At 42.5% G+C, this 21,640-nt stretch overlaps 1 protein-coding gene across 3 annotated transcripts in view; it reads left to right on the forward strand.

Annotated features, from left to right (window-relative positions):
- Nucleotides 1-11,977: 11,977 nt before the first annotated feature.
- Nucleotides 11,978-21,640, forward strand: part of PPP1R21 (protein phosphatase 1 regulatory subunit 21) — a 34,516-nt gene continuing 24,853 nt past the window's right edge. For all 3 annotated transcript variants that reach the window (XM_086482233.1, XM_086482234.1, XM_086482235.1), the window contains exons 1-6: nucleotides 11,978-12,041; nucleotides 15,134-15,202; nucleotides 15,609-15,755; nucleotides 17,671-17,772; nucleotides 18,512-18,676; nucleotides 18,777-18,835. In XM_086482233.1, the coding sequence (XP_086338359.1) occupies nucleotides 11,982-12,041; nucleotides 15,134-15,202; nucleotides 15,609-15,755; nucleotides 17,671-17,772; nucleotides 18,512-18,676; nucleotides 18,777-18,835 (602 nt within the window). In that variant the 5' untranslated portion in view covers nucleotides 11,978-11,981. The remainder of the gene's footprint in view (nucleotides 12,042-15,133; nucleotides 15,203-15,608; nucleotides 15,756-17,670; nucleotides 17,773-18,511; nucleotides 18,677-18,776; nucleotides 18,836-21,640) is intronic.

Genomic DNA, 21,640 nt, shown 5'->3' on the forward strand with positions numbered 1-21,640 from the left:
AAAGGGAAGAAAAATACCCTGCTGCGTTCCTGCTTTGTGTGAACACCCGTTAGCCTACGGCCCATAACAGGGTAATGTGTGCAGATGTGTGTGTCTTCTGGATATCACAAGTGGTGCACTAGCCAATTAGATCTGATATTGGATGTGTTACTGATGGATAGTAGGGGTAAAACTTGCTATTTAAAGGAAAATTAAGTACCAACACAATGGTTCTTAGGATTTTGGGATGTGGAGATGTGAATGCTTGGTAGAACTGCTTTTGTTCACGGGTTGCTTTTGTACCGTGATGGAAAACTGCAAAGGGCAGAGTTTGTGTCAATGTGAAAACGAGGATTCAGCTACACAGAAATATTGTTAGCAGTCTGGGATTTTGCTCGGTGCCATGATTTCAGTTGCACACTGTTGAAGAGGGGTGCTGCCTGGCTCCCGCTGAAGGTGGTCGCAGCTTTTCTGTGGCTTCCAGTGAAAGCAGGACCAAGGTCCAAGTATTCTGGAAACTGCAGTCATAGTTGGCTCCGTGGTTTAGTTGGGTTCTGAATTATTTTTTTGCCTCAGATAAAATTTGAGAAGGTTAATACTTACTAGGAGTGTGGCTGTGCTGCTGTTAACCCTGAAGTTGGTGATAATGACTTTGGCATTTCTGAAAGGATGGGGTTGGGATGCTAACAATGCGTTTAATTACCATATGCAACGAGCAATAAAACCATACTAATCAGAAGTTAGCGGTGAAAGCTGCATCCATACCTTACAGCTTTTCAGCCTGGGAAAACTGGAATTATGGAAGGGGAGAAGCCTTTCCCTGGGATGGCAGGGTCATGCTCTTCATGCTTTGCTGTCTTCCCTCTCTCCTGAAGGAGAAGGCAGCCAGTCTGTGCCCCTGCCTTTTCCACCACGTTGTCCCATGCCTCTGCCTGCACATTTTGGCAGGCAAAGGCCACCAGCCCAAGTAGCGGAGCACCCCTCTTGGTAGTGGGAGAATAGCTGCCCTTCCTTTCACTTACGTATCTAGTATTGGGTTTGGGTTGGTTTGCCACCTCAGTTAGAGACCCTGGTGTATATAGTATAAATGGAGTATAATTAAAAGTTATTTTGATTGTTGGGTTTGGGGTTGGTTTTTTTTTTTTTTAGTGACATATGTAAAATGTTCATGCCAATGGTTGACTCTGATATATTTTGGCAAGAAAAGTATTATCGAACCACATTCAATTCTTTAAATACAGTGAAGAAGTGTATGAGACTCGTGTACATGGGAGGCTGCTCTGTTCAGGATGAATCTGATGTGAATACTATATGAACTTGTATTGGCCTTTCAGATTCCAATACTAAATTAGTGCTTTTGCAAAAGTCAGATCAAACATTTTAAAATCTGACTGTAAAACGGGAGTTGTATGGTTTGCAACTTTTCATCAGCCTGAAAAGTAAGTACAAGCTTTGGTTAAAGCAAAGTACACTCATACATGTTAATAATGATGTAGTCAAAATATTTATTGAAAAGAAAAGGTAGAATATTTTAAATATTGCACCTGCCATTATATCTTAAAGCACATTCTTCACACCTAACTGCCAGTGCCATTATCAAGTCTGTTTTATAAATGTACATTACTTCAAACTAAAAAGTGCATAATTAAAAGTATTATGTTACTGCCATATAGTGATATAAAACATTTTATAATTGCCAATTCATTGTAACTATTATTTATTTAAAAGTGAATTGTAAGAATGCTTTCTGAGCAAATGAACCAGAGTTGTTTTTAAACCGTTCCCATTAGCTTGTTTCTAATGTAGCATAAGCAATGTCCTTGGGTTTGTTTAGAATAATTTTGCCAGTAGGTGAACAATTCTAACCCTTTTTCCTCCAGTTTAGTCCTTTACCCGTTTTAAAGACGATTTACAGAAGTTTAGTTTTTTGTATGCTAATCTCTGTTAATTAAAATGTTTATAAAGTTTATTTTTACCAAAGAGATGCAATTCATTATGACAAAATATTGCAGAATAAACTTTGTTTTATAACATTTGTGACTTTTCTGCCCACATTTTTCATTCAGATGATCAAAGGGGCTTTTCTAAAATAAACAGCATTGCAAACAGAAAGCGCTGTGTTCTCTCTTTATCTACAGACCCTGGTCCTGGTCTCAGGTGGTGCTCCAAGTGCCCCAGCTTCCCATTTAAACCTCTTCCATGAGACTGGACTAGTGTAAAAAGCCAAATGTGTAATTCATAGTAGGTTGGTTAAGACAGTTGCATGTATGTGGAAGTCAGCTGTGAAATACCCTATCGACCTATAGCAGAATTTGCTTACAGTCAGGTTCATCCACAGCTGGCCCATAATATTTGAAGAGCCTCTTATTAAGGCCAAGATTTCACCTTTTAACCTGGAACTTGAGGAATGTTTTGACATCTTGGAAATTGCTGAAATACTACTGCATACCTTTTGCCCTTCTGTGCAAAGTATGTGTTTAAACAGAAATAACTTGAATCTTTTTCTGATGAAACATCTGTGATTACTTGCAGTTCTGTATCTCTGTCGCTGCAGCCCAGTTGCTTGTATGTACTCAAAGGTCAACAGCATAATACAGGACAGGTAATTTAAAAAATGTGTCCCTGGATAAAGCTGTGTAGGTCATGTTTGGTGTTTTTTCAGTGTTTACTTTCTTTAGATATGATTTGTGGTACCTGTTAGGTCTTTATACATAAGGCTTTATGGAAAGCACACAGGTGGGAACACCCCCCTCTTCACTAGCAGGAATGAAATACTCCCATTCCCACTTTCTACTTGCCTCAGCTTGCTGCTCCCGGGACAGCTTTCCCCTCCACTGAGCGCACACACGTGCACCCTTCCAGTGCCTGAGAGGCAGAAGTATCAGAGAAGGGAAACAAGATGTGACGTGATGCTTCTCTCTCTTAAAAGTAGGCATTGGTCCATCTCTTCTGTTTTTATTTTTAACCTACTAGTATCACTGAGTTAAGTTTCCTCTGTAGGATCTGATGGAAATACAACAGTTGCTTTTGCAATACTTGAAGTGATACGGTAGATTTGAACAAAAACTTGCCTTCATCACCATATCAAATAAAAGTTAAATCACAAATTACAGAAAATATATATATACATATGCTAGTAATATCTTTGATTTAGTGTTCATCTTAATATACTGATAAGAGAACAACAGCTCTAATTAGTTTGGACAAAATCACAGCTATGTATCATATGTTAATATCTTTCTAATTGTTAGTCACTATATTATGTTAAGACAGCCTTCATTTCATTGTTAAATTTCCCAAGGGTGTTTTCCTCTGTTACAACTTTGCTGGAAATTACCCTCTGTATGGAGCCACAACTCTCAAAACAAAGTATTAACTGAAGCAATTACCCACTTACAGCAGCTGTATTTTAAGGACATTTGTTGAGGAAATACTCATAGACTTATTTTGAAAAAAGGACTGTTAAATTTTGACACCAAATACAGTTACACTTTCACAGATCTCGAGTTTCCAGATACCTGTAAGCATTCTTAGTTTGAGTAGTCCAAGTAAATACATGTTGCTGTGACCATCTGGTGTGCTTTGAGGTAGTCACCTATGAGTATTAGTCCAGCAATGTTATTGTCAACTTTCCTAGCATATTTGGAAGCTCTCTTCCCTGTTTTTACCAACAAGAGTTGTTCTTGCACCTGAGCAATATTGCCTCTGCTCGAATTTTCAGTCTTCAGATCAGTTGAGTGTCTTGTTCTCCCTGTTCTTTCAGAAGGCTCTCCTGAAAGCTACCTGCTCTTACAGTTATAAACTACTTACAGCTAACATAATATTATTAACTACCCTCTGCCAGTGTTAGTTTAAACAGCTCTTTGTTAAACATCAGAGTGTTTATTTTCCTATTGCATCAGTACAAAAGCAATCGGTTCCCTCCTTAGGCTCTCGACTTACTAAACAAACCAAGATTATTTGGTTTCTGCTTGGAAGACATGATCTTCATTCCTCTTAACCACTTTTCTGTATATCAGTCCCAGTTTGAATTCAGCCTGCTGGCACGTGCATGAGAAAAGCTATGGATGCTCAGCTGATGCTTTTTGTAACCTGGCCTTAGTATTGCCCTGACTTTGCAGCACCACTCTTGCCTTGTATGTCCTAGGCTTGTCACGGCCTTTACCCTGTCACATACAGTCAACTAATCCTGTAACCAGCTAATATGTCCCTGTCTTTGTTCTCCTCCATTGCTGCCATACAGTGAGGCCCCAGCTGGCAGAAAAAGTTGGTAGTTCATGACCTGGAACTTGATTTAATCAGACCTGTCCTGATCCTGACCCTTTGTGATCTCTCCTGGTAACCCTCTGGCTCACCAGGAACTCCGTTTTGGCACAGCGTGACCAAATAAAGGAAGAAGGACAAATTCATCAGCCATGATATGTGTTTCATCAACACTGGTGGCCATTCAGCTCATTTTGCAGTTATCTACAGGGTTGGTTTTTTTTGTTTAAAACACTGGGGACACATCAAAGGTGACGCATTTCATTTGAGTCATTGGAATGACTATCCTCAGCCAAGTACCTGTCTGTGCTCTTTCAATGTTCAGGGAAGGACATCCAGTTTCTTAAAACTAGGTATGTCTACTTGAGTGGTGCTTTTATGCTGGTTGCCATAATCACCATTTCTGTAGTATCTTGACTTTGCAAGCCCTAATGGGCAGCATACTAGATTGGACTGAATACCTAATTTCTGTATCCATTCCAAAGACACTGGTAGCAGTTAAGCACTTGAGTATTTTCATGCCTAGAAATGCAGGTTTGTCCCTGTCAGACCAACCGCCTGCTGATGCACTTATGTGCTTTGCAGTTGGCAGGCCGGCATTCAGAAAAATCTCTGTAGGTGCCTATATCTACCTTTACACAGCATCACTTTTAAAAACAGATTTCATGCTTCAAAGGCTTTTTTTTTTTTTTTTTTTAATTTATTTAATTAACTTGGTATCTTGGTTTTTTACTAAGATCCAGTAGGTTCCCAGTTGTTTTAAATGCTAAAATTGGCTCAGCAAACTAAATTTTTGGTTATTTTCAGTAAGGGCACCTCTAAATCTCTCTCTTAAGCTTTGTGCGCGTTTTCCAAACTGCTGGTGGAGGTTTCCATGCTCTGAATATGCAGTCAGACCTCCACAAATTACAGGCATTTTGCTTTTCTTTTGGCCTTCAGTATTTGAAAAGATTAAAAATCCACCTGTTGGGTTTGACTATGGTGTGCTGGCTGAAATGACCTGCTGTTTCACACAGACTCTGCGAGCCTTTCTGCAGGGCAGGTACAGTGTAGGCAGAGCTGAGCCATTTCAGAAGAAAAGACGTTTCCTTAAATCTCCAAGTGGCTACACAAATCTGGGTATTAACTCAAGTGCGATCATGTTGTAGGCTACCTTAAAAAAAATGATGCTGCCGTGCTGCATGATGTCACCTTGACCCAATCATAACCCATTTTCTGTGAACATAATGTTAACTCCCCAGAGAAACATCCGCTGAGTGACTGCAGCATCCCATGCAGCTGTTGCTAAGCAACAAGATTCAGCTTTCAGCAGGATCTAAATTTAAAGTATTTAACCCTAGATCTGTCAAGGTTCATTATTTCCGATGTGGTTGTTAATCTCTACTTGTTGGTGTCCAGCTTCACAAATACCCTGGTCCCAACCAGCGTTGCTGTTTTATTTGTCATATATAGTGGCTCCTAACGAGGAGACGCGTTAAGCACCATGGGTAGATCTTGATATCAGATTTCATTTTAGTGCTGATCTATACACAGGAATACGGGATGCAATTAGAGGTGGAAACCAGTGCATTGTCATTCTGTGAATCTTCCTTCCTTTGCTGGCTCGGCAAGTGGCTTGCATCTACTTTCTTTCTAAGGAATGCTGGTTTTCAACTGAACGAACGCTTATGGATAGGTAGCTGGCAATAACAATTACCCTTCCATTTTTAGTAATATTATGTGTCCTTTTATGTCTAGCTGAATTTCACCTAGGTTAAGAAGCTTGTCTTCTTATCTAAAACCATTCCAAAAAACTGCTGTCATGTTGAAATTTAGGGGTTTTCTTAATACTGGAAAACTTTAACTCTTAAGTCGTTACATCGAATATTTACAGATCATGATGAAATTCTACAGACTATTTTTTTTTAAATAGTTTTCTACATTTTATTTTTTTTCTAAAGTGTAGAGGCCTGGAAGCCTACTTCCATATTTAAAAAAAAAAAAAAAAAAGGAAAATGTTTCTGACTGATAGTGTCATTCCTTGATTAATTACTACACATGCCCCTGTAAGAGCACTCAAGTTCACTGCTAGCTTCTTAAAGGTATGTGATACTTCACTCAGTTGAAATAATGCTGCTTTACTGGTCAGTATCATAACCACACACACACACACACACACACAATTTAAAAAAAAAAAAAAAAAAAGGAAAAACCCGCCACTGAGAACTGCACAAACCCCCCCCTAAAATGTAGTAAAATACAAAGGAAAAACTTAGATGATTTGTATTTTTAAAAATGCTAATACAGTTCATCTCAGCCTCGTAATCCCACCTAAGACTGTTCCTTCTCCCATTGTTAGGATTCAAAACCAACACTGCGTTGCTCCTCATGCTGTTTCTCCTTTCTAGTCTCCAAAGACAAACCTGTCTCTGCCAAGGCACTTTTTCCAGCAGTCAATTTGATGGTAAATATTCCCCTGCTGCTTTTCGACCCTCCTGGGGCGTCCGCCCTTCCACTGCTTCAAGTGCACATTTCCCATTGCTGGTCTTATGATGTACCAATAACTGTTTATCGCTTTCTCCTTCTGCATGGCATGTTGTGCCTTTTCCCCGTGCTCTGTCAGGGAAAGAACCCTGCCCCACGTCTCCTCCATCCCTCTTCTTTTTCCACGACAGTGTTTACACACCAAAGACCTGGCTTTAGCTCATTCCAAAAGTCCAAATTATTTCTGGAGGTGCCACAATAATTTTAAAAATAAAAATGTTCATGGACAGGAATGGTTCTGATTAAAATGTTTCCTAAACTAGCGGTAAATCTGCCAGATCTCTCTCCTTTCTGTGCTCATCTGTCTGTCTCTGGAGATTTGAGAAAACTAAGACAAACCCATGCCACCTTTGCTGCAGGTAACAGCTCCTGGTTTGTTGACGTTACTTGCATGGGCAAGTCAGGACTTCCTTCAAAGACTTGCAGGTCTGTGTCCACAACTTGTGTATGTGAAAGAGCATCCATTTCTCACTGTACAGTCTTCATAATGTTGCTTCTCAATTCAGTCTTCTGTCTTTATCTACGAAATCAGATAATTTGTCTCTCGGGATTTAATGTACATTGCTTTTCTTTTTCTGCCTCCAGCAAACGTACAAGACTGTAGAATCTGAGTGCAGGCAGTCGTAGCTGGGCCAGCGTTTCTCAGCTGCGGCCCCTGCAAGCGTGAAGAGATTCAGGAAATGAGGCTGTAGATGATGTGTAGACCTTCATCAAAAGATGGCAGAGCTAGGCAAGAGGTTTCATTTTCCTGGAAGAGGGGGAATTCCCCATTCAAAAAAAATGGAGGAAACATAAACTTTTTCAGCTGTTACTAAGTTCTGCTGGTTTGTGCAGCGAGTATCAGTAAGGACTTGCTGTGAAGATACAGAAGTTGCTGCTCTTACACCAACGGCCGGTATATGTTGTACCCAAGTGGAATGTGAGCTGCAAAGTCAACTCTGAATTATCACAGGTGGCTGCCTGCTCAGTTTTTCCATCTTCTTGTTCTCAGCATTTTCTTTTTACACAAAGGCACCACTCCCCCGGCCATGCACACACCCTATAGATGACTCAAGCTATTTATCCTACGGACTAGGAAGAGATGCAACAGACAGAGATTTGTTTTCATTTCTATTTTTAAATGCTACAGAAACACTGAAATTATGACAATGAAGACTACAAATAATTAAAAGAAAGTGTCCCATGAAATGCATATCTGTACATGCATATACTCTTTTTTTTTTTTTTTTGAGTACTTGGCTTTTTTTTATTTTATCAGAACAATCAGATTTTGAAAGGGGTGAAAGGTTATATATAACAAATGGTTTGTTACAGTCACCATGAGAAATAACGAGCATGTATCCTGCTGTTCATACTTGCCGTTGCTAAGATAACAGAAACAAAACACCAGTTTAGGGTGTTTGCAGCTTCTGAGGATGTGGTTTATGCATTGCTCGTGATAGTCTGATGACTGAAGATGGCTCCCTTCCAATCTTTTTTGACTTTTTTTCTTAGAAACCCTTTTGTTGTGAATACTTGTAAGCATGTAAGTGATGACAATGAAGTTTATTTTCCCAAAGCACAGTAAACATCCTGGATGATTCAAAATATATTCTTTGTTTATTTCTCTACATGCACCTATTCACAGGGTATGTGAGTACAAGTTCTGACTAATCAGAGAGAGGGGAAGGCACTGTTTGAGCAGGGAAGGGAGGATAAGTGAGCTTGAAAATAGAACATATCGAAACAATCACTGTAATTCTTAAATAAATTATTTGTCTTGAGACAGCATCTAAAATTCAACACCCATTATGCTAGCTGCTGAGCGCAGACATAAGAAAAGGACAGCCTCTGTTCTACTGTGTATCCTTTGCTTCTCCCCCACAAAAGCCAACAAGACAAGCAAAAATGCTATGACCCTTGTAAGGGATTTCTTTGATCAACACATCATGTTTTAGCTTGCATTAAGAGCTGCTGCTGTAACGTGTACTTATATTCATACGGGTGGATTTGCAGAAGGTCCTGTGGCAACCACCCCACGCTGCTTGGCATTCCACTCACTTGACCTCTCCCACTCTGAACTTCTGATGATGGGATCAGTCCTTTGCAATTACAAACTGAGTCACTGATCAGGAAGCATTACGACACCACGCTGCAGCAACATGGATTGTGCACCCCTCCGGTGCAGTGGTTGGACAACCTTGCTCTCTAGGGAGAGATGAGTATTAAGAAAGTGCTTATGAGGAAACAGCACAATAAAGACATTTTTTCACAGCTGAAACTAGGGGAAGTAGCACTGCAGTTGCAATGACAAATCAAAAAGATGAATCCGAGAATTTCCTATGAGAAAGTTAAAAAGAAAACAAACCCAAACAAAAAACGAAGCCACATAACTGTTGTTACCTGTATATTTGGGGAACTTCGACTCAAGCTGTTCACCAATTACCACCACGGAACAGTGACAAATTACAACACTGTATGCTCATAACTTTATAGGGACTCCAAGACTCATGAAAAACTGGGTAAGAGACAGGAGCACTTTAAAATACAAGAGCCTGGCCTGACGCTTAAAATACACTGAAGTAGAGCTGTTCTGATGAGCCTAAAAATCCTGCAGTCAGCTCTCAGCTTTGCAGCCTTTAAGCAGTAAAAGCACCCATCTTTTGATTCACTCTGTTCTCTTGTGTCTTAAGAAACTGGCATTACCTCCTATGATAAATGCCCTATATAATGTACATTTGGATCGTGCCATTCTGGATGGATGCAGGCAAATAAATTCTGTGTTCCTCCACCCTGAATGCTAGCTGCCCAGTCAGAAACACCGTTGTTGTCAGTGGAAAAGCAATTCATTCTGCTACAACTAGGCACTGTAATTCCCTCAGCTCCCTTTCCCAGCTTTCAGCTGTGAAACCCCTCTGCCAGCATTCACTGCAGCAGATACAAGGAGAAAATTTTATCACAAAAGCATCTTTGAACACAGCACAAACCAGGAATACTGTGTTTCGCAACGTACGTTCAGAGCGTTTCAATCTAACGTTTCATGGAAGACATTCTAGAAAATGCAAACCTAAAAACACAGGCTTAGAATCAATTGTAAAGGTTTTTAATAATTTTCCAGTATAAAATTTACTGCACTGACATGCGAGGACATACCATGCAAGGTGTGCTGCTGCTAACCCTGGTGTGCTGAATGCAAACTGCATTTATTTTGTTAAGAACTTCTGTAGGGAATACAAAATGGACTGGAAGGACTATCATGGCTTTAATTTTAAAAACTGGAGCTTCCTTATTTCTTATTCCAGTATTGCTATTTAAGCTCTTCTGGTCACGCAGAACAGCAGCAAGATCATTTGGACGAATAGTGACAATATGTGTTTTGCTTTTTTCCCCTTTTAGACTTCCTAAAAATGCGCAGTCTCTGTTCTTGGAGATCAACGACATGTCCTCCAACATTAAGACTTCCTGTGGAGATACAAACATATTTACTAATCTGGCCACCATATCATATTTAGTGCTTGCCAACACTACTATGATAAGCAAAAGAATAGCACACATCATCAAAGCCTTAAAACTAAGGAAAAGGATTAGCTTCGATTTCAGGCACCAACTATCTACTCCTACTTAAGGGAAAGAAAGAGAAAAGGAGGTAAGAAAATGATGATTTAGCATCTCTAGCGCTACCCACTATTTAGGAAAGGTTATGCAGACACATAGTGAAATCAAGTGGAAAAAAATGATACCATGGAAACTGAACAAAAATAATAATTTGCTGTTACATCTCTATCCTAGACCAGGAAGCCCTTAACCTGCAAATCACCAGATGCTCAGCATATACTGGTGAAGTATCATCACATTTTTGCCTTATTATTCTTTTCCTTACACATCTGTTTCCAGTCATTTTGAGAAACAAAATCCTGCATTGGCTGGATATCTGGCAGGACCAAATACACCAATTACGATGTCTTCAGATTCTGCTTAAAGAGTGCTGATGGTATATACACATTTAAATGTTTGGCAAATCCGAGGATAAAGAAGAAGAAAATAGGAGATAATTAGCACAGCCTAAGCAATCTCTAAAGGAGGATGGCTGAATGGTGGAGAAGCTGAAAGAAGGCTCTGAAACAAAGGGACCCACAGGCTGAAGGCGGCAGAGAAGGGCCCCCCCACCCGGGAACCACAGGGTGCAGATACTCAAAATGACCCCCAAGACTGTGGAATTCGAGTATCTGCAGCTTGAAAGCAAACTGACAGGCACTGCATGAACACAAGGTCTGCCCGTGCTCCCCACCATTAGGATATAACGGCACCGGAGGTTGAACGCAGTAGGAAGAGCCAAGTGCTGGCACCGACCCCATCCCTGCCACTCACTTGTTGCGAACCACGAGAAATGGCTCAACTGCCTTTTGTTTCATTTCTTCACCTATCGATCTGCAAAAAATGTGTTCGCCTCAGTTCCTGCGGGTGTTACGTGTATGGTTAGACGGCAGCACCGGTGGCCTCTGAGGGGGTAAGGCACGACGGTGGGTGCTCCGGGCCTCCCGCCCTGGCAGGCAGGTGGCCGCGCCTGGCTCTCTCCCCCGGCAACGCACCCCAAGCTCGGACGCCGCCTGAGCAGCAGCCCCCAAGGAACCGCCATCGGCGGCGGAACCGGCCGGCCCTCCGCGTCCCGGCGTGACCGCCCCTCCGCCGCCGCTGTGCGCCCCGCTGCCGCAGGCCCGGGCCCGGGGCTCCCCCTAGCGACAGCCCTGCCTCGGGCGGGGGCCGCGGGACCGGCCCGGGCACTCTGCCCAGGCGGGGGGGACGGCGCCGGGACACCGGCCGCATCGCGACCCGCCGACATGACGCTCGCGGCCCCCCGCGCCCCCCGCCGCGGGCGGACGCTGCCTCCGAGCGCGGCCGATGGTTTTTGGGCGGGGAGGGGCCCCGTAGCCCTGAGGCCGCGCGGTGGTAACTGTGGCAACGGAGGCGGCGGTAAGCGCCTCATGGCGTAACGTGGCCCCGCCCCCCCCACCCCCCCTTGCGGCTCCGCCCTCCTCCCTGCCGCCATCTTGGAAGTTGCGTCAAGATGGTGGCGCCGGCGACTTTAAGCTCCGCCCTTCCTCCCCTCGGCCTGAGGGGTGGCGTGGTGACGTAATCGCGTTCCCGCCGCCTGAACCCGGAAGTGCGTCTTCCTTTCGCGGGCGTGCGGGGCCGGCGGCTGCGTTAGCGCGTAGCCGAGCCGAGCCGGCGGCGGGGCGATGGCGGCCGCCGCGGAGCTGCAGGGGAAGTACCAGAAGCTGGCTCAGGAGTACTCCAAGGTATCAGGCGCCAGAGCCAGAGGCCGGCCCCGGCGCGCCCCTGCCGGTGCCACCGCCCTCCAGCCACTCCGCTGCCGGCCGCCCCTCGGACGGGAGGGGGCCTTCACCGCTCGTCCCGCGGGGCTGCTCGGGCCTTCCCCGGGCCTGCACCCCCCTGCTGGGGGCAGCCGGCTGCTCCGCCCCGGTGCCGCTGCGGGGCGGCGGGGCCCTGCGCTCTCCCGCCCGGCTGGGCTGCCCTCATCGCTGTGCTCCAGCCGGAGCCGGGGGCTGGTCAGGGCTGAAACGCTGATTTTTGAGACAGCTTGAAGCGTGTGGGGCCCAGAGGTTCCCCTTCTTGAGGCCGAGGTGAAGGCGAAATTGGGTAGGCAGGGGAGGTGCGAGCCCGCAGGTGCGGAGGGAGTGCAGTGTTGCTGAGTACTGGCTGGGCAAGCCGGCGTGAGGAGCGAAGTGGCCGTGGCCGCAAGGCGTCCGGGAGGACAGATAACGGGTTCAGCTACGCCAGGGAAGTGAAACTAGCGGTGCCTTTTCCCGTGCTCCTCTAGTTACCCGTCAGGCATGAGGCTTGGTTATGTTCTTGGGTGTGAAGATCTGTGGAGGTCTGCGTCTTGTATCTTACCCATAGACTCTTTTGCTTTGCCTGGTGGATGTGGGAGTTCATTGGTGTTAGTAGTGCCTGCAGTGGTGTTGCAGTGTCTTGGAAGTGAGGACACCTAATTCCATGCTTGCCTCAATGTCCGTTCCCATTCTGCAGCTGCCCTAGGTGGCTTTGCTTCCCATTTCTGGTGCTGCTTAATGGAGTATTTGCTAAGACTTCCGGCTCATGGCAGAGAGTGCCTTTCCTTTCCAAGGTGCTTGAGATGATTTCTTAAATGGTGGAGCCTTACTTAAAACAGAGCTCTTCATTCTTGATCCTTCACTAAAAGCAAGAGGAGACTGTCGGTCTTGAATGGCAGAGTTCTTCAGTGGCCTTGGGAAAGAAAGCCAGCGCTTAGTTTTTGTGTAGCCCAGCATCAGAGTATTTGGCACAAGGCACTTGACTTTATTTGACACCTTTCCCGAGATCACAGAATGATGCATCTTTAAATACTGTTCTTCTTGGAACTGCTATAAAAGAAACCTTAAAAGAAACCTGTACAGAATCTAAATTGTTTACAGACATTTATTTTTTTAATGCTTCCACAAAATCATTTTAAGAAAACTGAATTCACTTTGGCACTTTGTAAGTCACAGAGTTCATATTTCTTGTTGCTTTCTACAGTGGCTCTGCTGTAGCTTGGCGAGTAAAAATGGCTCAGGATAAGGTAATGGAGGGACTTTGCTGCTTGATGGCTGAATGAAACTTTGAAATGTGGACTTTTAACTATAGCTTCTGAAAGTTCCAGCTGCTGGATCCTCTTTCTTTTAGTATCATGGTGACCAAAAGCTTTCTTTGAACTTCACCTTGCAACTTTCAGCCTGTGATATTTCATTGGTTCTTTGTGGGAACTATTTTTTGGTCTCATCCCACCTCTTGTGTAACGACTCCAGGGTCCTGTGGGATCCCCTTTGTGGATAACTCTTCTTTTTGTGCAAATGATCAGATGTTCAGTTGACTGTTTACTGTGTGCAGGTGGAAACGGAGAGTAGCCCTGGGAAGCTATTTGCCTGTTCACTTAATCATGTTGCGGAAGCCAAGGAGAGAGGTAGACAAGAGCTTGATAGACTCAACAAGTGCCAAGGGAAGTATCTGCCAAAGGATTGCTTTCCTGCTGAATTCACAGAGCAGTCCAGGAGAAGGATGTGTGTTTTCAGAGTCTTTTCTTCACCTCGAGTTACAGCTTCTGTCTCTCTCGTGCAACTGTGATGGAGGTAGCAGTCAAAAGGCCCTTCCAGCTTTTGACAGCCTGTGGTGGATCATGCTTCAGTTTGGGTATCTTGCAGCACAATGGAGCTAGTCCGTTCACTGCACCTGATGTGTTCCTGCACTAGTGGCTGTGGCAGAAAAAAGGCGTGGAAAACTACTGCTCTGCTTTTTCTTGCTAGGGACACCCCATGCTTGGAAGTCTTTCTGTGGTGTACTTGGAAGTTTCTTCTCTTTCCTTTGTGAGCAGCACAGTGGGAATACTGCAGGGCAAAAGCCTGCGCTTAGCAATGTCAATTGACTTTTGACCTTTCAAGTATGTGCAATCATCAGACTGGAGAGATTAGCTGTTGCTGTTTAATGTTGAGTCTTGCCTTTTATGCATCTGCCAGAGGTTTTCCCAAACACTATACAAACCCTTTTGATTTATATCTGCAACAGCTGGACTCAAACATGTCAAATGAATACAAACTACCATTGAAGAAACCAGGATTCAAGCAATTATCAAGGAACAGGAAGATGGAACTGTCGGTGTCCTCATTGCTGCAGGGTAGAGGTACTCTATGAAGTGACTGGGAAATAGATTTCTTGAGTATCGCTTTTCACTATAGTGATTTTAGCTCAGATTTGTGAACTGTATAAGTAAGTATTAGAGGGCTTTTTCTTCTATGCTTTTTATGCGTTTTCAAGCTATTCTGTCTGGATCATCTGCTGTGACCCATAATGAGTATCTTTGCATTGGAGTATAGCTCTGGATATTGGAGAGAGAGATATATATAGACTAAGGATCTCCTTGAACTGATACAGATTTTGACGTTATTGTGAGCTCTGCTTATGTTCCAGAACCAGTCATGAACAGTTTTGGGGAGAAGGGTGAGACAGAAAGAGCGCTGAATATGAGCAAGAACTTGATTAGTCAAGGAAGAAGTTGCACCTTTTCCGTATTTATTCACTGTTCTTCAAACCTTAAGTATATTAAGTAACTAATCTTCCAAGACATTTATTAAGAGTTAGGTTCTATTTGGCCAAAATGTTCCAATGGTAAAATAACTTCTTGTTTTATGGCAATTCAGGATACGACTTGGATCTTTTTTCAACCTGATACCACTACTATCTACCTGAACAGAATACTTTAGAAAGCACAGACATCTGGTGCTCTTATGAGAGGCTACGATGTTTTATGCGCATTCTAATGAATGCCTCTTATTTATTCCTTTGTCTTGCATATTTATTGGCTTCTCTTATTTTTCAGCTTCGAGCTCAGAACCAAGTACTGAAAAAAGGGGTTGTAGATGAGCAAGCAAACTCTGCTTCCCTGAAGGTAATAGTTAAAAACTGCTCGTGTCAGATGTATTAAGCTGTGACAAAATAAGTAAATAGGAATACTTTTTACACAAAGTATTGTGATTAAAACAATGAAGAAGGAACTTGATTTAGTAAAAGAATTTCTGTTCTGCAGCTAGTCTTCATTGTTTTCTGTAGGTGCTGACTTTGTAAAAGTGGAAGGTTGCTTTTTGACGATTAACTTACAGAATGAAATACCGACTTGAGTGTCATCTGTGGGCAGCTCAAGGAAGTGAATTAAAAGCAATACTTTTTGCCTCTTCAGTGTTCAAATTGAAGAAATAATTTTTTTAATGTATTCTTTTTTTTGATGTGGTATTTCTTAATAAAAGCATGTGTGAAAGTAAGTGAAAGTTTTAAAATTAAACTTTTTGGTTGTTCAGGAGCAACTGAAGATGAAGGATCAATCACTGAGAAAACTGCAGCAAGAAATGGACAGCTTGACCTTTCGAAATCAGCAACTTGCCAAGCGGGTGGAGTTACTTCAAGATGAACTTGCATTGAGTGAAGCTAGGGGCAAGAAGAACAAGGTATGTGCTAAAGGCAAAAAACTTGCTTAGCAGATGGCTGCTCCTCACCTGATTTCTAGCACTAGTTGCTTTGTATCAAGGTTTGAGCTGAATGTTTTTGTCAGAACTTGTTAACTGATGTTAGTGAAAATACCCAGAAGAGAGGTATCAGTACATACAATGTATGCTAAGTAGTTCTGTACTCTTCTTTCTGGTGCTTCAGCTGACTGATACTGAATTGCTGCCTAACACTTGTTAAGTGTTCGAACAGCTGGGAAAGATCTTGGGACTCTGATTAGTCTACTGCTATGGAGAAAACTGATCACCCCTCATTTCCTATCCCCGTCTCCTTGCTCTGTTATTTTGATGTTGATGGTTAACTCTTCAGCGTATGATTGTAGCTTTTCTAGTTGGCTCTTACGTGAATCTTTCAAATGCTTTGAAATCTAAATTTTTTTGCTGGTATTCCTTATGTTATTTCAGGTGACTGAATAATTTCAGTACTGCCGTCTTTCTTTGCTAGAATGCTTCCTGATTAAACCTGCTTATACCATGGTATGTCTAAGATCAGCCTACCTTCAGATATCTTCTGTAGGTAACATCAGCATTGCAGGGGTGGTGTGTCTGGACTTAAATAATTCTCAAGCACCCTGTGCTACCTTCCTCTTACGAGGAAAACCCTCTTAACTACTGGTATCTTTTCTTTTTAAGTAGCTCCCAAAATGCTGTAGCTATCACGACTGACATTAAAGAAATCATTCAACTGATCAGTAATATGATAATCTTCCTTACTTTTTCCCTAAACTCTTGTGCATTTCTTTGCTCTCCAGTTCCTTGACAAGCATAGTACCTCTGACTTATATTATTCATGCACCATAGTAGATTGTTCTTCAAGATGCAGTCTGACCCTTGTTTTGTTTCATGTTATGTAACTTACTGCTTCACTAGACATGTTTCCAGATTTTGAAGGACCTCAGCCTAGCTTGAGTAGCTTTGCAAACCATGGAAAGATGCAAACCTTGGGAAACCATGTAAATCTCGTCTAAAACTTAGATTAAGATTCAGATAGATGGTCTGTGTCAGACTGCAATTCTTTTAGGAGGAGGAGAACATATGCCCGTATCTCAGGTGTTGTAGTTCATAGGCTGGCATCAAATGCAGAGGTGGCTTTGCTGTCCTAGCTGTCTCAAGCCCTCAAAGTTTGATGTTAAGTTTAAATGTAAACAGTCTCCCTTTTGTTTGGTGATGGTACTGCCTTTGTTCAGTAGTGCTGTAGAGCAGAGAAACAGTGTGGGGTCCACTGGCGGTCTCTGAGTCTTTTGGACAAAACGGGTGAAAAATGAGGAAACGGTTGGCAAAGGGATGTCTGTTATTCTCAGGGTGGTTGGTGGACAGTGAAGACCTTGTGTTTTCCAGTGCCACCTTGTGCTACAGCCTGCTTTGGGATAGTGCGCTTTCACTGATTATGCCTGGTCCCTGCTGAGACCAGACCAGCCTACGCTGGACACTGTCGGGGAGGCAGATGTGCCTTACACACAGCTGCCAAACCAAATAACGCTGTGCGCCTGGGGTTCCATGTTACCGACTGCGTGGAACCGTGCAAGATTCAGGTGATGTCGAATGGGCACCTGCCCGTACAGGCCATTTCCTGTGTGTGTGAACGTGACACCTGAGTAGAGGCTTTGCCGATTCCTTATTGCGGTGGCATTCTACCACTATGCAGTAACAATGGTTTGAAGGAGAAAGCGCTGCTTTTAGGCTCATGCTGTGTGCAATATGCGTAACTCTTGATGTATTAGTCAATGTGAGTAAGATTATATATACTCGGGTGCCTTTATTGGGAGCTAGCGATGGGAAGCGTTTTCATATACTTGGGGATGGGCTTTGGGATACTCCTAGAGACTTGGAAATAATGAACGCATTTTCTTTCTTTTAGAAAAGTGCAGAATCCTCATCTCAGTTAAGTCAAGAGCAGAAAAGTGTCTTCAACGAAGATCTTCAGAAGAAGATAGAAGAGAATGAACGACTACATATACTCGTGAGTGAAACTTTTTAGTTCAGAAAACTGGTCACATGAACGAAGAAAATAAATGCCATCTGAAAACTAGTGGGTTTAGAAGCTTAGTTGTATGCAAAACAGTAGATTAGATCAGATAGCTTGTTTATAAAGATGTTCAGTAGGCAAATGAGAAAGTATTTTGACTTCAGATTCTTAAGACAATATGTGAAATAACTCGCACAATATGTGCTTTTGCAGTTAGGTTTTTAAGTTCTGGTGACACTTCGCTACTCTACTGAAAATAACCATGTAGTTGGTATACTGAGTGGAAACTTCTTTTTAGTTCACTAACTGTTTCAGAATTGCTGTAAAGCTTAAAATATTTTCTGCGAATTGCCATAATTAAGTCAGGAATTACTTTACCAAAATGGAGTGCCCTTCACTTTGGTTTAGAAAACTTGAGAAAAACCTTATGGCTCACATTTAGTTTTTCAGGTGTCTACTATTAGTCAGCAATATATTTAAAGAATGCTTGGTACTACAAAGCTTTAATAAACACGAAGTACTCTGTTCCTGAATCTTTTCAGGAATCTGGTGGTTTTGAGGTTTTTTCCCTTTTCCTGAGTCTTTTCTCTGTCAATACCATCATAAAATTTCTGCTTGTCTGAGAACTAGTACTTGCTATTAACCTGGACTGGCTAAAGAAATTGGTGTAACTCATAGAACTAGATTCCATAATAAAATGAAGCTTTTATGAGCTCTGCTTTTCTTCTTTCAGTTCTTTGAAGCAGATGAGCAGCACAAACGTTTAGAAGCAGAGCTGAGAACTAGACTCGAGGTTTTGGAAACTGATGCTGCCCAGCATCAGGCTGTGGTGGACAGTTTAACACGGAAATACACGGATACCATAGAAAAGCTGCAGAATGATAAAGCCAAATTAGAAGTAAGGAGTTTTTCCTCTTACTTGCAAGTTTGAAAAGTTTTGAAATTAAATGTCTTGCTGTGTCAGTACTTACATTGTGAGATTATCTTCTTGCATAAAGATCAAGTCTCAGACACTAGAAAGAGAAGCTAAGGACTGTAGGCTTCGAACCGAAGAATGGTAAGTGTTTTTATTTAATATAATGAAAAATTGATTTAAAGAAATAACTGCTGTAAAACATTAACTGGATTATTTTTAAAGAATAATAACTTAAGGAAAAAAAAAGATAAAATTCAAAATGCTGGGCAACAGCACAGTAGCATCAAGACTGTGCAGGTCAGACCCTTTTTTCCTTCTGCTGAGTATGTAACTAGACCATCAGTTCCACAGATTCAGCTTTCAGTAAGGGCAGTTTTGTCACCAAGTTATTTTAAGTAGCTGAAGTTGATGAAAGCTTGAATTTATTTGTAATGGAATGCTATAAAAGGTAAAGAAAGTACTACACTCGTATGGAACAAAGATATGTGAGTTTCTAAAAACTGCTTCTAAAAACAAAGCTTGGGTAAGGTATGCTGAGACAGCCGACTGAAAAGAGTTTCAAAAATCTCGCTCCACCCCAAAAGTGTCCTGAACGATAGCTTTTGCTTCAGGTATAACACACTCAGCTAGAATATTTGAAAGTTTTTGTTGAAGGATTGTAAGTAGTTTTAACAAGGCCAAGTGTGAGGTCCTGCACCTGGGTTGGGGCAATCCCAAGCACAGATACAGACTGGGTGATGAGTGGATTGAGATCAGCCCTGGGGAGAAGGACTTGGGGGTGCTGGTGGGTGAAAAACTGAATATGAGCCAGCGATGTGCGCTCGCGGCCCAGAAATCCAGTTGCATCCTGGGCTGCATCACAAGAAGCATGGCCAGCAGGTCGAGGTAGGGGATTCTTCCCCTCTTGTCTCATGAGACCCCACCTGCAGTACTCTGTCTAGTTCAGGGGCCCCCAGCACAAGACGGACGTGGACCTGCTCAAGCAGGTCCAGGGGAGGGCCATGAAGATGATTGGAGGCTGGAGCACCTCCCCCATGAGGACAGGCTGAGAGAGTTGGGGTGGTTCAGCCTGGAGAAGAGAAGGCTCCAGGGAGACCTTATAGTGGCCTTCCAGTACTTAAAGGGAGCTTACAGGAAAAGTGAGGAGGGACTTTTTATCGGGGTGCGTAGTGATAGGACAAGGGGTAACAGTTTCAAACTGAAAGAGGAGAGATTTAGATTAAATATTAGGAAGAAGTTCTTTACTATGAGGGTGGTGAGGCACTGGCACAGGCTGCCCGGAGAAGCTGTGGCTGCCCCCTCCCTGGCCGTGTTCAGGGCCAGGTTGGATGGGGCTTTGAGCAACCTGGTCTGGTGGGAGGTGTCCCTGCCCATGGCAGGAGGGTTGAAACTAGGTGGTCTTTAAGGTCCCTTCCAACCCAAACCATTCTATAATTTTTGGAATACTTTCATTGTCTTGAAGAAAAGTTGTAGAAAATGGGAAGAAGTTGAGAGACTGTGAGCCAAATCAAATGAGGATGAACTTCTCTGAAGTTCATTATTAAAGTGCATTTTTTGAAGGTATATGTGCAGTATAGATCTTTAATGTAAGGGATAAAATTCCTTCTTTCAAGTTGTAACCTTGAAGTATGTATTTTAGTTATTTTGATAGACACAAAGATATTGAATCCCAATAACTCTCCTCTAATACAGGTCAGGGTTGCACTAAGAATGGCTTATAAACAAGGATGAAAGCTGTGTTTTGCTGCTGCTTGTTTTTTGGTGGTGTTTGAAAAATAGTGTAGTCTTAATCTGCTACTATTCAGTTCAGAGCTTGTCTGTCATGACTAGATAGTTAATGTCATTGTAAGAAATTGTCCCTACCACTTAAGAAGGGAGTCTTTTTAAAAATAATGAAGCCTGACACTTATTTTTAAACACTGAAATTAGTATATAATGAACATGTGACAGAAGATGTCTTTGAGAGTACTGCTCTTCTGTTTGCCCCACTTTTTCAGGGGAAGGGATCTATTTGCCTCTGACTCTCATGCTTTATTCATGAAAGCCAGGGGATAAGAGTTGACAGCCTGTATGCCTTGAAAATTATAAGAGCAGAATGTAAAACAAACCATATCAAACTAGTAGCTTGCCATTCCTTTATCGTAAAGAAAGGGAACATCTGTATGTTTGCAGTTTGTCTTTGAGTTTATTTTCTGTCATGCCCAATGCTGCTGCAGTTCATGCTGTACAGTTTCTATGCAATTTTGGAGCTACTCTTCAACAAAAATGTTTGTTAATGTGCATGAGCTACTTCTTGTCCAGTTTCTTCATATCTTGCTTGTCTAGTTTGGATTCTTTTTCTTTGTTAGTCCTGATAAATTTCCATGTATCAAATCTTTTTGTAAAAGAGGAAAAAAACTGTCACTTTGACACCTTCCCCCCCACCCTCCACTATATGTGCAGGAGTTCTATGTGTCAAATGGGAAGCAAAACAGTGAAGAATTTGGGGGCCTGAGTTGGGTAAGGTGGGGAATTTGGTCTGAATCAATATGCGGTGGTCTTTGTTGACATATGTATTTGATGCTGGAATAGGTTGCTGTTCATATTGAGAATCTATGCTAATTCTATTAGTAATATTAATAACTTAGGTTCACATCAATATACACAATCAAATGCAAGTGAAGCTGATTAGAGAAAAATCACTTGAGATTGCACCAGAAACATAATTGCCAAGTCTTGCGGGAATGGGCCGTATCATAGCAGTGTTTAGATATGGGGCTTCAAAAAGCTTCTGAGCTATTTCTAATAGTGATGTGACATAGTTCACTGAATTGTCAACAGCTCACAACTTATTGGAATATATTGGAACTCCAACAATATTGGAATGCGTATTGGATACATAGTAACTAATTTAGAGGCCCTTTTGCATTCCCATTCGAATTCCAGTAGAGAAGAATACAGTTGTAT

This window comes from Leptosomus discolor, chromosome 2, assembly GCF_034619465.1.
Source record: "Leptosomus discolor isolate bLepDis1 chromosome 2, bLepDis1.hap2, whole genome shotgun sequence".
In the NCBI taxonomy this organism is placed as follows: domain Eukaryota; kingdom Metazoa; phylum Chordata; class Aves; order Leptosomiformes; family Leptosomidae; genus Leptosomus; species Leptosomus discolor.